At 50.3% G+C, this 15,571-nt stretch overlaps 1 protein-coding gene across 1 annotated transcript; it reads right to left on the bottom strand.

Moving 5' to 3' along the window:
* Positions 1-830: 830 nt before the first annotated feature.
* Positions 831-2,796, bottom strand: LOC123449042 (probable protein phosphatase 2C 30). The gene is made up of 3 exons (XM_045126111.1): positions 2,263-2,796; positions 1,804-2,136; positions 831-1,671 (listed from the first exon to the last, which is right to left on the bottom strand). The coding sequence occupies exons 1-3, from the start codon at positions 2,596-2,598 to the stop codon at positions 1,138-1,140; spliced, it is 1,203 nt and encodes a 400-aa protein (XP_044982046.1). The 5' UTR covers positions 2,599-2,796; the 3' UTR covers positions 831-1,137.
* Between the last annotated feature and the right edge of the window lie 12,775 nt (positions 2,797-15,571).

Below are 15,571 nucleotides of genomic sequence, written 5' to 3'. Positions count from 1 at the left end.
AGCAGCCAGGTGTACGTTGCCGCAGGAAAACACAGCTACCTTGCACTGGTCTAGAGGAGAAAAGTATTAGCATCGCCCTCACACTCACCATCACCATCCCCATCCTCATCCTCAGAACTAAAAGTGGACCAGGAAAAGGCCCGGCCGGGGGCGTCCCTGACGTGGCGTGGTGGCGATGAACGCCGTCCCGATCAAACGAAACCATTATTATGCAGCCCGGAAAGAAAAAGAAAAGAAAAGAAAGAATCTTCTGCTCTTGGACGCGGCCAAAGATCGTCGACCAAACTCGGGACAGCGCAACAGGTGTCATTCACCTCCAGAAAACGTGATTTCAGCGGTCTCTTCCTCCTTGCTTTTTTTCTCCCCACGATCTCATCGTCAAGTCGTAGCATACCACGCGCTGCCTCGTGTCCACCATAATTAGGCTTTCGCCCGCGGATTTGTTGACTCACTACTGCAGGGCGGCTCACCCACCGGCCGCGACGACTTTTCAGCGACTGCCAAAGGAGGCAAGCGGCGGCAAGACGGAGATCACGGCAGCGCGACACCTGCGACGCTCCACGCATTTGCGCGTGAAGGTTCCACGTCCACCGGATGCATGCTCATTGCTGAATTAACAATTAACAATGCGAGCTCGAGCTTCTTGGACCCGGCAAGAACATCCCGCCCGAAACATTATTGTAGTCGAGGTTCCGCAACCGATTCTATTCTCGTTGCCGGACGCGTCCAAACAATTGCGCAATCACACCCGGCCCCCGACCGGAGGAAGCATATGATAAACAAAGAAGGGAAGAAGATCTCGATCTAGTCGGAGCTGGGAGGATGAATCATGCATGGAATGGAAGCCTTGATCGTTTTCCGCGAGCCAAAGCGACACCGGACATATCATACGTTACAGTTTCTCTTGACGCTCGAGAAAGTTTCTTGCCACGCCGGAAGCACCACCGGTTTTGCATTCGAAAGGAAAATGGCGGGGGCGGTTCTGATCTGAACACCTTTACCACCCCCCGAATAATGAACGGAATAATTCCGTTGTGTATTTTATGAATACCGCCATGGATGCCACGTTCGCCGCTGAGTCGGGATGCAGGGACGACCGGCTTGGTGTTGGTGGATCCATGGATCTAGCGGCGGCGGTCAGAATCTCGGGCGGCGCCTGAGGTTGACGACGACGACGCTGACGTTGTCCGGGCTCTGCCGCGCGATCGCCAGCTTGGTCAGCAGGATGGCCGCCTCGGCGCATGCCTCGTCCACCTCCTCGTCGTCGCTCTCGGAGCCAGCGCCGGCGGCACAACCGCCGCTCTCGTTCTGGGCTTCGTCGCCGCTGCTGCTGCCGCTGCCGCTGCTCTGCCTGGGGCTCAGGTTGGAGGTCGGGCTGGACCGGCCCCCGCGGCGCTTGGCCTTGCTCCGCACGCACGACCGCACCACGTGGCACGCCACCTCGTTGCTCACCACGTCCCACAGGCCGTCGCTGGCGAGGATGAGGAACTCGTCCTCGCCGTCCTTCCTCTCCAGGACCCTCACCTCCGGGTCGGGTATCACGAATGGCTTCAGGTAGCTGTCTCCAATGGCGCGCGACATGGCGAGCACGCCGAAGACGCGGGCGCCGTCCCAGAAGATGACGCGCCCTCCGGCCGCTTGGATCCGCTCCAGCTCGTCGGGGCGATCCGGCTGATCAAAGCGAATCAAACTACGGTTAGAACAACGGACGGCCGTGCCATTAGAAATCTTTAACAGCACAGCTTAGAAAAACTTGGTTGTGGGCGCACACACACACATATATATATATATATACATACATACCTTGTGGTCGGATGAGAGTGGGATGGCGGCGCCCCCGCGGCAGATGACCGCACGGCTGTCACCGCAGTTGGCGACGATGAGGTGGCGAGGGCCGACGACGGCGACGACGGCCGTTGAGCCGACGTGGTCGCACTTGGGCAGCTGCAGCTCGCACCGGCAGTTGGGCGCTGCCTCGGCGCCGCTGGCCCTTGACCTTGAGCCCACGGCCTCGGCGTCCATCCGCGCGAAGCTCCTCTCCATGACGCCCGTCCACCGCTCCGCGTCGTCTGAGCCCGACGAACGGGCCTCGTCGGCCACGATCTCGTGCATCCGCTCGCCGCACGACGTTGCAACCTACACGCACATGCAATTCAATCGATGAATATTTACTCCCGAGTCAAACCTCGAAACAAAGTGCCTGCCCCTTTCGGTGTGGACATGTGCTAGTAGATGAGAAGAAGTAGGGATGTGTGTGCTCACATGCGAGCAGCCATGGCCGTCGAAGACCCCGAAGAAGTGGTGGCCGGGGAGGAACTCGGGCCGGAGGGAAACGGAGTCCTCCATGTCCCTCCGGCGGCCGCACACCGACGTCACGCCGTACTTGGCGGGCTCAATCTCCTCCTCGTCCGTGGAGGAGGGTTCCTCCTCCAGCTTCCGCCTCTTCCTGGACGTCTCCTCGGCCCCACGCTCGGCCACCAGCCTGTGGCGCCGTATCTCCATCCTCCGGCGCCGCGCCGCCCGGCTGCCGTCCTGGCAGTCGGCGCCCTTCCCCTCCGCCCCGGCCCCCGCCGGCACGTGGCAGCAGATCTCCGACATGGATCACGACACCAACCAAGAACTAACTCTTCAAAAAAAAAAACAAGCTAGAGCAGGCAGCTGAATATTTCCCCTCTGGTGTCCTCTCCTCCGACGTGTGGCAAATGGCGAGGCGATTTTGAAGGGGCAGCGAGCAAGTGGCGCCTCCATATAAATGCGATGTGGGAGGAGGAGGGAAGAGGCGCTACGTGCCACGCGGCGGCCGGCCCGTACAGTTGTGCGATGGCGCGGGGGCCGTCGGATGCGGCTCCACGTGACGCTCGCGCGTGGCCGCGGGGACGCGTGTCGAGGCGCAGGCGCGTCCACTGGGCACGCGGCCGGGGGACAAGAGTTGGGCGGGCTGGAATCGCTTCCGCGTTCGGTGTTCGGCGCGGGCAGTGGGCGGACATCGACACGTGTGCGTGGCTCCGTGGTTGCTCGCGGGAGGGCGGAGGGGCGGGGTCTACGTGGACGATGCCGCACACCCGTGGATGGATAAGAAGGAATGCCGGCAGGGGGTACATGTGGAAGAGGCAAGGGGTGGTGTACGGGCCACGCTCTTCCTTCCGGCTCCGGCTCGTGTCCGGTCGCCGTCGTCCGCCATGCCAGTGTGCCATGGGCCACGGCCAGGCTCCCTCTGCATGCCCTACCTGGCTAGCTAGCTAGCGCATTTATGGCGCTGGGCCACACCATGCACGTACACGTACTACGTGGATCCGTTGGTGCCAATCCGACGTCCATGACCTTCTTCCACAAGCGTGATGGTTTCTTGTTTTTGACTTGTGTTCGTCGGAACCGTGATGAATCTGTAGGGCTTTCCCTTGCTGTTTTACCTTCAACAGATGCACTAGGTGAAGATGGTTTTGGAATGCTCTGTCGTCTATTTCACATTCTCCTTGCCTGCACGAGAAAGGAACCGAATCGTTCGACCGCGTTCCTATGGAAATTTTGGCGGCAAACATATCTACACCATGCCGCAATGCTCGAAGAAACCAGGAGGTGCCATGCGAATCACGTGAAATCGCATCGAAACCACGCCAGCTGCCGCTGCCGCGCGCGGGTCTGCAGTCCATTTCCCGGTGACAATGCCATGTACTGAACTGGACGCCAGACACGTACGTGCATAGCACAAAGGGAAGGAGCCATCAACAGAAAGGGAGGACGTGCCCGTCTGGATCATGAGCGACGTCTTAATCTCACACACTCAAGCCACGCGTCGAGTATGGGCATGTGCATAGATTAATCAGACAGCTAGCTCGCTAGACCCACCCGGCCTAAATTTTCCGTGCGTGCATCATTTCTTTCACAGCTGTTGACGCTGCCGGAAGATAACCAGAGAGATCCTTGCGAGCTCCTGCATTTGAAGGTCAAAATGCATTCTCGTCGCTGTTGGCACGTTTGGGGTACGCTAACACGAAACTCTTGGCGCGAGCTTTCTTCTTCGCAGGGATGAACGGAATCCTGCACTGCACAGCCAGCCATCCGCGTCATCGCCATACCGGTGGCAGGCAAGTACGACCGCAACGCCGGGAGGGACGAAAGCCAGCCAGGTGTGCCGTGTGAGCTATAGAATTTTCCTTTTCTCGCCCGCGGCAGTACAGACACGGCACACGCGCTCCATGATTCCGGCACTTTGTTTCGAGCTTGTGGCCAGACACATTGGCACGTAATCAGTGGCGTGCGACGGGCCTTCAGAATAACAGCCAGCCGGCCATCTGGACCATGTTCTCCACTTCTCCAGCGAGATATTTTTCCTTGCGTGTGATTGCCCGCAATGCAAAGCTTGCACACTGTAGTACGAAAACTCTGGGAAAATCATAGGAAAATCTCTTCAAAATTTCCCACCTGAAAACTACGAAACCTTGCCATATGTTTTCCCTTTGCCGACGGTGACATAAACGCTTGCAGTGACTTGATCATTGACTCTTGAGTCTTGAGGCATGTTGGGCGCATCACCGAGGTGCAGACCTTTTTTTTTTTCTAATGTGTAGACCTTGACAGTCCTGTGAACCAATGTGTAAAAGGAATAAAGGTTTATTGCTGGAATCGTTGGATTTTATGTTATATCTAAAGCCTCGTGGGCATATATATATAGGGATACATGACCATTTAGGAGCACGAGACAAGCTAGAACAAATCCTAATTTATCCCATGTTTTTTAAAAAAAAAGCATGACACTTCACTTTCGCTCGCAGTCACAACGGTAGGGACGCAGACAATGAACAGAAAAATAATCCGAAGGTAAGCTGACGGGCACCTCCCCTCAGCCGAACAGTTGATACATCGCGAAAGTCATGGATAGAGTGAAAACCGACGAGGTTGTTCAAGCAAGGAGATATCCATTTGTGTCGATGTCGAGGTAGCCGAGAGCTTAGGGTGGTGTAGCCACGGTCGAGGTAGCCGTGCGTGGGATGTCGTGGTCAACCTCGAGTGAGGGTAGCCGGTGTCGAGGTAGTCACCATGGAGCCGTGGGCACAAGGAGGCGATGTGTGAGTTACGGGTGCAGTGGTGTCGTGGTAGTGGTGCGCCGGGAAGAAGACGATGTTGATGAGGTCTTGCACCGGGTTTCCCAAGCCCACGCACACGTCGTAGACGAATGCACGCATCAGTGTTGCTAGTATTGGGCATGCGTAGACGGTAGAAGTCGACGTTGACGAGGCGTGACATCAGGCTTGCTAGGCCCGGGGACATGTCGTGGAGGAAGGCATGTGTCGATGTTGCCAGCAACACGCACACAAACGGGGAGCAAAATGAGTTGTACGCCATGTCGAGTGGGCTAGCAAAGGAGGACACGACGATGGTTATGACACAAATCGGCGTGGAGTCGTTGTCGCCAACCAATCGGAGTAGATGAAGTGATCGGAGAAGATGACGGTGACGATGAAGATGAGTTGGTGTTATGAAGACGAGGAGATGGGCGGCGACGGCGGCTGAGTTAGGAGCATGGAGGCGGTGCTCGAAGTAGGACAAGAACGTGACAGCGTGCAAAGAGCGGGGGCGGGTGGTGGCGTTCCCGCGCCTAGGGAGGTGGCGTGACGCATACCACATAGAAGCCAACACGTGAGGGCAACAAATCGGACCAAATGCCATGGCGCTATGATCCGAATGGGCGACGCAGCTACAACACGTGGGTCAGTGCAACCGTTGGGATGGCCTCAGGGCGGTGGCATGGACCGCATGTCGTGGCGCTATGACCCGAAATGGCTACGTAGTCGAAGCACGTAGGTTGATACGTTTCCAATATTTGCATAAATTTTCATTGTTCCATGCTATAATATTATCATTCTCTGATAATTTTTGGGCTTTTATTTGCTGATTCATATTATTTTTGTGCACTAACCTATTAATCAAGTGCCAAGTGTGAGTTACTATTTTATGCATGTTTTTGACTTTTCAAGTTTACAGTACCAAATGGAATTCAAATACCACGAAACTTTTTGATAATTTTCTCTGGACCAAAATAAGACCTAGAAGCTTCGGGAGAAGACCGGAGGTCGCACGAGGGCCCCACAAGCCAACAGGGTGCGCCCAGGGGGTGGTCGCGCCCTGTTATCTTGTGGGCCCCCCTCAACTCTCCCGACCTTGTTCTCTGGCTTATGAATTATTGTGTATTCCAAAAACCCTAAACGGGAGCTCCCGAAACACTTTTCCCACCATCACAAGTCTATGTTCCGCCGTGTGCCCATCTGGAGCCCTGTTCCGGTGCCCTACCGGAGGGGGATCGATCACGGAGGGCCTCTGCATCGACCTTGCTGCTCCATGGTGTTTTGTGAGTAGTTCACCACAGACCTACGGGTCCATAGCTAGTATCTAGTGTTGGGGAACGTCGCATGGGAAACAAAAATTTTCCTACGCGCACGAAGACCTATCATGGTGATGTCCATCTACGAGAGGGGATGAGTGATCTACGTACCCTTGTAGATCGTACAGCAGAAGCGTTAGAGAACGCGGTTGATGTAGTGGAACGTCCTCACGTCCCTCGATCCGCCCCGCGAACAATCCCGCGATCAGTCCCACGATCTAGTACCGAACGGACGGCACCTCCGCGTTCAGCACACGTACAGCTCGACGATGATCTCGGCCTTCTTGATCCAGCAAGAGAGACGGAGAGGTAGAAGAGTTCTCCGGCAGCGTGACGGCGCTCCAGAGGTTGGTGATGATCTTGTCTCAACAGGGCTCCGCCCGAGCTCCGCAGAAACGCGATCTAGAGGAAAAACTATGGAGGTATGTGGTCGGGCAGCCGTGAGAAAGTCGTCTCAAATCTGCCCTAAAAGCCCCATATATATAGGAGGAGGGAGGGGGACCTTGCCTTGGGGTCCAAGGGATCCCCAAGGGGTCGGCCGAGCCAGGGGGGAGGACTCTCCCCCCCCAAACCGAGTCCTACTTGGTTTGGTGGGAGGGAGTCCTTCCCCCTTCCCACTTCTTCCTTTTTTTTCCTTTCCTTTGATTTTTTCTCTCTTGGCGCATAGGGGATTGGTGGGCTGTCCCACCAGCCCACTAAGGGCTGGTGTGACCCCTCCAAATGCCTATGGGCTTCCCCGGAGTGGGTTGCCCCCCCTCCGGTGAACTCCCGGAACCCATTCGTCATTCCCGGTACATTCCCGGTAACTCCGAAAACCTTCCGGTAATCAAATGAGGTCATCCTATATATCAATCTTCGTTTCCGGACCATTCCGGAAACCCTCGTGACGTCCGTGATCTCATCCGGGACTCCGAACAACATTCGGTAACCAACCATATAACTCAAATACGCATAAAACAACGTCAAACCTTAAGTGTGCAGACCCTGCGGGTTCGAGAACTATGTAGACATGACCCGAGAGACTCCTCGGTCAATATCCAATAGCGGGACCTGGATGCCCATATTGGATCCTACATATTCTACGAAGATCTTATCGTTTGAACCTCAGTGCCAAGGATTCGTATAATCCCGTATGTCATTCCCTTTGTCCTTCGGTATGTTACTTGCCCGAGATTCGATCGTCGGTATCCGCATACCTATTTCAATCTCGTTTACCGGCAAGTCTCTTTACTCGTTCCGTAATACAAGATCCCGCAACTTACACTAAGTTACATTGCTTGCAAGGCTTGTGTGTGATGTTGTATTACCGAGTGGGCCCCGAGATACCTCTCCGTCATACGGAGTGACAAATCCCAGTCTTGATCCATACTAACTCAACTAACACCTTCGGAGATACCTGTAGAGCATCTTTATAGTCACCCAGTTACGTTGCGACGTTTGATACACACAAGGCATTCCTCCGGTGTCAGTGAGTTATATGATCTCATGGTCATAGGAATAAATACTTGACACGCAGAAAACAGTAGCAACAAAATGACACGATCAACATGCTACGTCTATTAGTTTGGGTCTAGTCCATCACGTGATTCTCCCAATGACGTGATCCAGTTATCAAGCAACAACACCTTGTTCATAATCAGAAGACACTGACTATCATCGATCAACTGGCTAGCCAACTAGAGGCATGCTAGGGACGGTGTTTTGTCTATGTATCCACACATGTAAATGAGTCTTCATTCAATACAATTATAGCATGGATAATAAACTATTATCTTGATACAGGAATTATAATAATAACTATACATTTATTATTGCCTCTAGGGCATAATTCCAACAGTCTCCCACTTGCACTAGAGTCAATAATCTAGCCCTCACATCACCATGTGAATTACATTGTAATAAATCTAACACCCATACAGTTCTGGTGTCGATCATGTTTTGGCCGTGGAAGAGGTTTAGTCAGCGGGTCTGCTACATTCAGATCCGTGTGCACTTTGCATATATTTACGTCCTCCTCCTCGACGTAGTCGCGGATGAGGTTGAAGCGTCGTTTAATGTGTCTGGTCTTCTTGTGAAACCTTGGTTCCTTTGCTAAGGCAATGGCACCAGTGTTGTCACAGAACAAGGTTATTGGATCCAGTGCACTTGGCACTACTCCAAGATCCGTCATGAACTGCTTCATCCAGACACCCTCCTTAGCCGCCTCCGAGGCAGCCATGTACTCTGCTTCACATGTAGAATCTGCTACGACGCTTTGCTTGGAACTGCACCAGCTTACTGCACCCCCATTAAGAATAAATACCTATCCGGTTTGCGACTTAGAGTCGTCCGGATCTGTGTCAAAGCTTGCATCGACGTAACCTTTTACGGCGAGCTCTTCGTCACCTCCATACACGAGAAACATCTCCTTAGTCCTTTTCAGGTACTTCAGGATATTCTTGACCGCCGTCCAGTGATCCACTCCTGGATTACTCTGGAACCTACCTGCCATACTTATGGCCAGGCTAACATCCGGTCTAGTGCACAGCATCGCATACATGATAGAACCTATGGCTGAAGCATAGGGGACGGAGCGCATATGCTCTCTATCTTCATCAGTTGCTGGGCACTGAGTCTCACTCAATCTCGTACCTTGTAACACTGGCAAGAACCCCTTCTTGGACTGTTCCATTTTGAACCTCTTCAAAACTTTATCAAGGTATGTGCTTTGTGAAAGTCCTATCAGGCGTTTTGATCTATCCCTATAGATCTTAATGCCTAGTATGTAAGCAGCTTCTCCTAGGTCCTTCATAGAGAAACTTTTATTCAAGTAACCTTTTATGCTCTCCAAAAGCTCTACATTGTTTCCAATCAGTAATATGTCATCCACATATAATACTAGAAACGCCACAGAGCTCCCACTCACTTTCTTGTAAATACAAGATTCTCCAACCACTTGTATAAACCCAAATGCTTTGATCACCTCATCAAAGCGCTTGTTCCAACTCCGAGATGCTTGCACCAGTCCATAAATGGATCGCTGGAGCTTGCACACCTTGTCAGCATTTTTAGGATCGACAAAACCTTCGGGTTGCATCATATACAACTCTTCCTTAAGGAAACCATTAAGGAATGCCGTTTTGACATCCATCTGCCAGATTTCATAATCGAAAAATGCAGCTATTGCTAACATGATTCTGACGGACTTAAGAATCGCTACGGGTGAGAAGGTCTCATCGTAGTCAACTCCTGGAACTTGTGAAAAACCCTTTGCCACAAGTCGAGCTTTATAAACGGTCACATTACCGTCAGCGTCCGTCTTCTTCTTAAAGATCCATTTGTTCTGAATAGCCTTGCGGCCCTCAGGTAGTATCTCCAAAGTCCACACTTTGTTCTCATACATGGATCCTATCTCGGATTTCATGGCTTCTAGCCATTTGTTAGAATCTGGGCCCACCATTGCTTCTTCATAATTTGCAGGTTCATTGTTGTCTAACAACATGATTGATAAGACGGGATTACCGTACCACTCTGGAGCAGCACGTGATCTCGTCGACCTGCGTGGTTCAACAGAAACTTGAACTGGAGTTTCATGATCATCATCATTAACTTCCTCCTCAACCGGTGTCGCAACGACAGAGGTCTCCCCTTGCCCTGCGCCACCATCCAGAGGGATGAGAGGTTCGACAACCTCGTCAAGTTCTATCTGCCTCCCACTCAATTCTCTCGAGAGAAACTCCTTCTCGAGAAAAGTTCCGTTCTTAGCAACAAACACTTTGCCCTCGGATTTGAGATAGAAGGTGTACCAACCGTCTCTTTTGGGTAACCTATGAAGACGCGCTTTTCCGCTTTGGGTTCCAGCTTTTCACGCTGAAGCTTTTTGACATAAGCATCACATCCCCAAACTTTAAGAAACGACAACTTTGGCCTTTTGCCATACCATAGTTCGTATGGTGTCGTCTCAACGGATTTTGATGGTGCCCTATTTAAAGTGAATGCAGCTGTTTCTAATGCATAACCCCAAAAAGATAACGGCAAATCAGTAAGAGACATCATAGATCGCACCATCTCTAACAAAGTACGATTACGACGTTCGGACACACCATTACGCTGTGGTGTTCCAGGCGGTGTTAACTGTGAAACAATTCCACATTGTCTTAAGTGAGTACCAAACTCAAAACTCAGATATTCACCCCCACGATCAGACCGTAGGAACTTGATCTTCTTGTTACGATGATTTTCCACTTCACTCTGAAATTGCTTGAACTTTTCAAATGTTTCAGACTTGTGCTTCATTAAGTAGACATAACCATATCTGCTTAAATCGTCAGTGAAGGTGAGAAAATAACGATATCCGCCGCGTGCCTCCACGCTCATTGGACCACACACATCGGTATGTATGATTTCCAACAAGTCACTTGCACGCCCCATTGTTCCGGAGAACGGAGTCTTAGTCATCTTTCCCATGAGGCATGGTTCGCACGTGTCAAGTGAATCAAAGTCAAGTGACTCCAAAAGTCCATCAGCATGGAATTTCTTCATGCGCTTTACACCAATATGACCCAAGCGGCAGTGCCACAAAAATATGGCGCTATCATTGTTTACTCTAACTCTTTTGGTCTCAATGTTATGTATATGCGTATCGCTATCGAGATTCAATATGAACAATCCTCTCACATTCGGTGCATGACCATAAAAGATGTTACTCATAGAAATAGAACAACCATTATTCTCAGACTTAAAAGAGTAACCGTCTCGCAATAAACAAGATCCAGATATAATGTTCATGCTCAACGCGGGCACTAAATAACTATGATTTAAGTTCATCACTAATCCCGATGGTAGTTGAAGTGACACTGTGCCGACAGCGGTTGCATCAACCTTGGAACCGTTTCCTACGCGCATCGTCACTTCGTCTTTCGCCAGCCTTCGTCTATTCCGCAGTTCCTGCTTCGAGTTGCAAATGTGAGCAACAGAACCGGTATCGAATACCCAGGCACTACTACGAGAGCCGGTTAAGTACACATCAATAACATGTATATCAAATATACCTGATTTTTCTTTGCCCGCCTTCTTATCTGCCAGATACTTGGGGCAGTTGCGCTTCCAGTGACCCATACCCTTGCAATAGAAGCACTCTGTTTCAGGCTTAGGTCCAGCCTTGGGTTTCTTCGGCGGATTGGCAACAGGCTTGCCGCTCTTCTTCGAATTGCCCTTCTTGCCTTTGCCGTTTCTCTTGAAACTAGTGGTCTTGCTCACCATCAACACTTGATGCTCTTTACGGAGTTCAGACTCTGCGACTTTCAGCATCGCAAACAACTCGCCGGGAGACTTGTTCATCCCTTGCATGTTGTAGTTCAACACAAAGCCTTTGTAGCTTGGCGGCAGTGATTGAAGGATTCTGTCAGTGATAGCTTCTTGCGGGAGTTCAATCCCCAGTTCAGCTAGACGGTTTGAGTACCCAGACATTTTGAGCACATGTTCACTGACAGACGAGTTTTCCTCCATCTTGCAAGCATAGAATTTATCGGAGGTCTCATACCTCTCGATCCGGGCGTTCTTCTGAAAGATAAACTTCAACTCCTGGAACATCTCAAATGCTCCATGACGCTCAAAGCGACGTTGAAGTCCCGGTTCTAAGCCATACAAGACTGCACATTGAACTATTGAGTAGTCCTCCTTACGCGCTAACCAAGCGTTCTTAACATCCTGATCAGCCGTAGCGGGTGGTTCATCTCCTAGCGCAGCATTAAGGACATAATCCTTCTTTCCAGCTTGTAAGATTAGCTTAAGATTACGAGCCCAGTCTACAAAGTTGCTTCCATCATCTTTCAACTTAGCTTTCTCTAGGAACGTATTAAAATTCAGGATGACACTTGCATGAGCCATGATCTACAACACAAATATATTCAAAGTGGACTTAGACTATGTTCAAGATAATTAGAGTTCAACTTAATCAAATTATATGCTAAACTCCCACTCAAAAAGTACATCTCTCAAGTCATTTGAGTGGTTCATGATCCACTTACACTATCCCAAGTCCGATCATCACGTGAGTTGAGAATAGTTTCAGTGGTAAGCATCCCTATGCTAATCATATCAACTATATGATTCATGATCGACCTTTTGGTCTCATGTGTTCCGAGGCCATGTCTGCACATGCTAGGCTCGTCAAGCTTAACCCGAGTGTTCCGCGTGCGCAACTGTTTTGCACCCGTTGTATGTGAACGTTGAGTCTATCACACCCGATCATCACGTGGTGTCTCGAAACGACGAACTGTAGCAACGGTGCACAGTCGGGGAGAACACAATTTCGTCTTGAAATTTTAGTGAGAGATCACCTCATAATGCTACCGTCGTTCTAAGCAAAATAAGGTGCAAAAAAGGATTAACATCACATGCAATTCATAAGTGACATGATATGGCCATCATCACGTGCTTCTTGATCTCCATCACCAAAGCACCGGCACGATCTTCTTGTCACCGGCGCCACACCATGATCATGCATCAACGTGTTGCCATCGTGGTTGTCGTGCTACTTATGCTATCACTACTAAAGCTACATCCTAGCAAAATAGTAAACGCATCTGCAAGCACATATGTTAGTATAAAGACAACCCTATGGCTCCTGCCGGTTGCCGTACCATCGACGTGCAAGTCGATATTTCTATTACAACATGATCATCTCATACATCCAATATATCACATCACATTGTTGGCCATATCACATCACAATCATACCCTGCAAAAACAAGTTAGACGTCCTCTAATTTTGTTGTTGCATGTTTTACGTGGTGACCAAGGGTATCTAGTAGGATCGCATCTTACTTACGCAAACACCACAACGGAGATATATGAGTTGCTATTTAACCTCATCCAAGGACCTCCTCGGTCAAATCCAATTCAACTAAAGTTGGAGAAACCGACACTTGCCAGTCATCTTTGAGCAAAGGGGGTTACTCGTAACGATGAAACCAGTCTCTCGTAAGCGTACGAGTAATGTCGGTCCAAGCCGCTTCAATCCAACAATACCGCGGAATCAAGAAAAGACTAAGGAGGGCAGCAAAACGCACATCACCGCCCACAAAACCTTTTGTGTTCTACTCGAGAAGACATCTACGCATGAACCTAGCTCATGATGCCACTGTTGGGGAACGTCGCATGGGAAACAAAAATTTTCCTACGCGCACGAAGACCTATCATGGTGATGTCCATCTACGAGAGGGGATGAGTGATCTACGTACCCTTGTAGATCGTATAGCAGAAGCGTTAGAGAACGCGGTTGATGTAGTGGAACGTCCTCACGTCCCTCGATCCGCCCCGCGAAAAATCCCGCGATCAGTCCCACGATCTAGTACCGAACGGACGGCACCTCCGCGTTCAGCACACGTACAGCTCGACGATGATCTCGGCCTTCTTGATCCAGCAAGAGAGACGGAGAGGTAGAAGAGTTCTCCGGCAGCGTGACGGTGCTCCAGAGGTTGGTGATGATCTTGTCTCAACAGGGCTCCGCCCGAGCTCCGCAGAAACGCGATCTAGAGGAAAAACTATGGAGGTATGTGGTCGGGCAGCCGTGAGAAAGTCGTCTCAAATCTGCCCTAAAAGCCCCATATATATAGGAGGAGGGAGGGGGACCTTGCCTTGGGGTCCAAGGGATCCCCAAGGGGTCGGCCGAGCCAGGGGGGAGGACTCTCCCCCCCAAACCGAGTCCTACTTGGTTTGGTGGGAGGGAGTCCTTCCCCCTTCCCACTTCTTCCTTTTTTTCTTCCTTTCCTTTGATTTTTTCTCTCTTGGCGCATAGGGGATTGGTGGGCTGTCCCACCAGCCCACTAAGGGCTGGTGTGACCCCTCCAAATGCCTATGGGCTTCCCCGGAGTGGGTTGCCCCCCCTCCGGTGAACTCCCGGAACCCATTCGTCATTCCCGGTACATTCCCGGTAACTCCGAAAACCTTCCGGTAATCAAATGAGGTCATCCTATATATCAATCTTCGTTTTTGGACCATTCCGGAAACCCTCGTGACGTCCGTGATCTCATCCGGGACTCCGAACAACATTCGGTAACCAACCATATAACTCAAATACGCATAAAACAACGTCGAACCTTAAGTGTGCAGACCCTGCGGGTTCGAGAACTATGTAGACATGACCCGAGAGACTCCTCGGTCAATATCCAATAGCGGGACCTGGATGCCCATATTGGATCCTACATATTCTACGAAGATCTTATCGTTTGAACCTCAGTGCCAAGGATTCGTATAATCCCGTATGTCATTCCCTTTGTCCTTCGGTATGTTACTTGCCCGAGATTCGATCGTCGGTATCCGCATACCTATTTCAATCTCGTTTACCGGCAAGTCTCTTTACTCGTTCCGTAATACAAGATCCCGCAACTTACACTAAGTTACATTGCTTGCAAGGCTTGTGTGTGATGTTGTATTACCGAGTGGGCCCCGAGATACCTCTCCGTCATACGGAGTGACAAATCCCAGTCTTGATCCATACTAACTCAACTAACACCTTCAGAGATACCTGTAGAGCATCTTTATAGTCACCCGGTTACGTTGCGACGTTTGATACACACAAGGCATTCCTCCGGTGTCAGTGAGTTATATGATCTCATGGTCATAGGAATAAATACTTGACACGCAGAAAACAGTAGCAACAAAATGACACGATCAACATGCTACGTCTATTAGTTTGGGTCTAGTCCATCACGTGATTCTCCCAATGACGTGATCCAGTTATCAAGCAACAACACCTTGTTCATAATCAAAAGACACTGACTATCATCGATCAACTGGCTAGCCAACTAGAGGCATGCTAGGGACGGTGTTTTGTCTATGTATCCACACATGTAAATGAGTCTTCATTCAATACAATTATAGCATGGATAATAAACTATTATCTTGATACAGGAATTATAATAATAACTATACATTTATTATTGCCTCTAGGGCATAATTCCAACATCTAGGTCTCTCTCTCTATCTATCTATCTTTATCTCTCTCTCTCTCTCTCTGTGGTGTGTGTGTGTATGTGTGTGTGTGTGTTTTTCTTAGATACAAAGTTCATCGCATCATCGCGATGATCTATTCGATGAAATCACTTTGTGCGATGTGTTTGTTGAGATCCGATGAATTGTGGGTTTATGTTCAAAATATTCATGAAAAAGATTTGAGTCTTAACTGAATTATTATATATTCTTATTTGC

Source organism: Hordeum vulgare, chromosome 4H (assembly GCF_904849725.1).
Source record: "Hordeum vulgare subsp. vulgare chromosome 4H, MorexV3_pseudomolecules_assembly, whole genome shotgun sequence".
In the NCBI taxonomy this organism is placed as follows: domain Eukaryota; kingdom Viridiplantae; phylum Streptophyta; class Magnoliopsida; order Poales; family Poaceae; genus Hordeum; species Hordeum vulgare.
The sequence above is the reverse complement of the archived record's forward strand: the minus strand, read 5'-3'. Positions and strand labels throughout refer to the sequence as shown.

What these genes read in the sequence shown, in the direction of transcription:
- LOC123449042 (XM_045126111.1), bottom strand. Translation starts at nt 2,598, where the DNA reads ATGTCGGAGATCTGCTGCCACGTGCCGGCGGGGGCCGGGGCGGAGGGG. An exon ending in ACGGCCATGGCTGCTCGCAT is followed by an intron (nt 2,137 to 2,262) that starts GTGAGCACACAC and finishes ATGTGCGTGTAG; the next exon opens with GTTGCAACGTCGTGCGGCGA. An exon ending in CACTCTCATCCGACCACAAG is followed by an intron (nt 1,672 to 1,803) that starts GTATGTATGTAT and finishes CGCTTTGATCAG; the next exon opens with CCGGATCGCCCCGACGAGCT.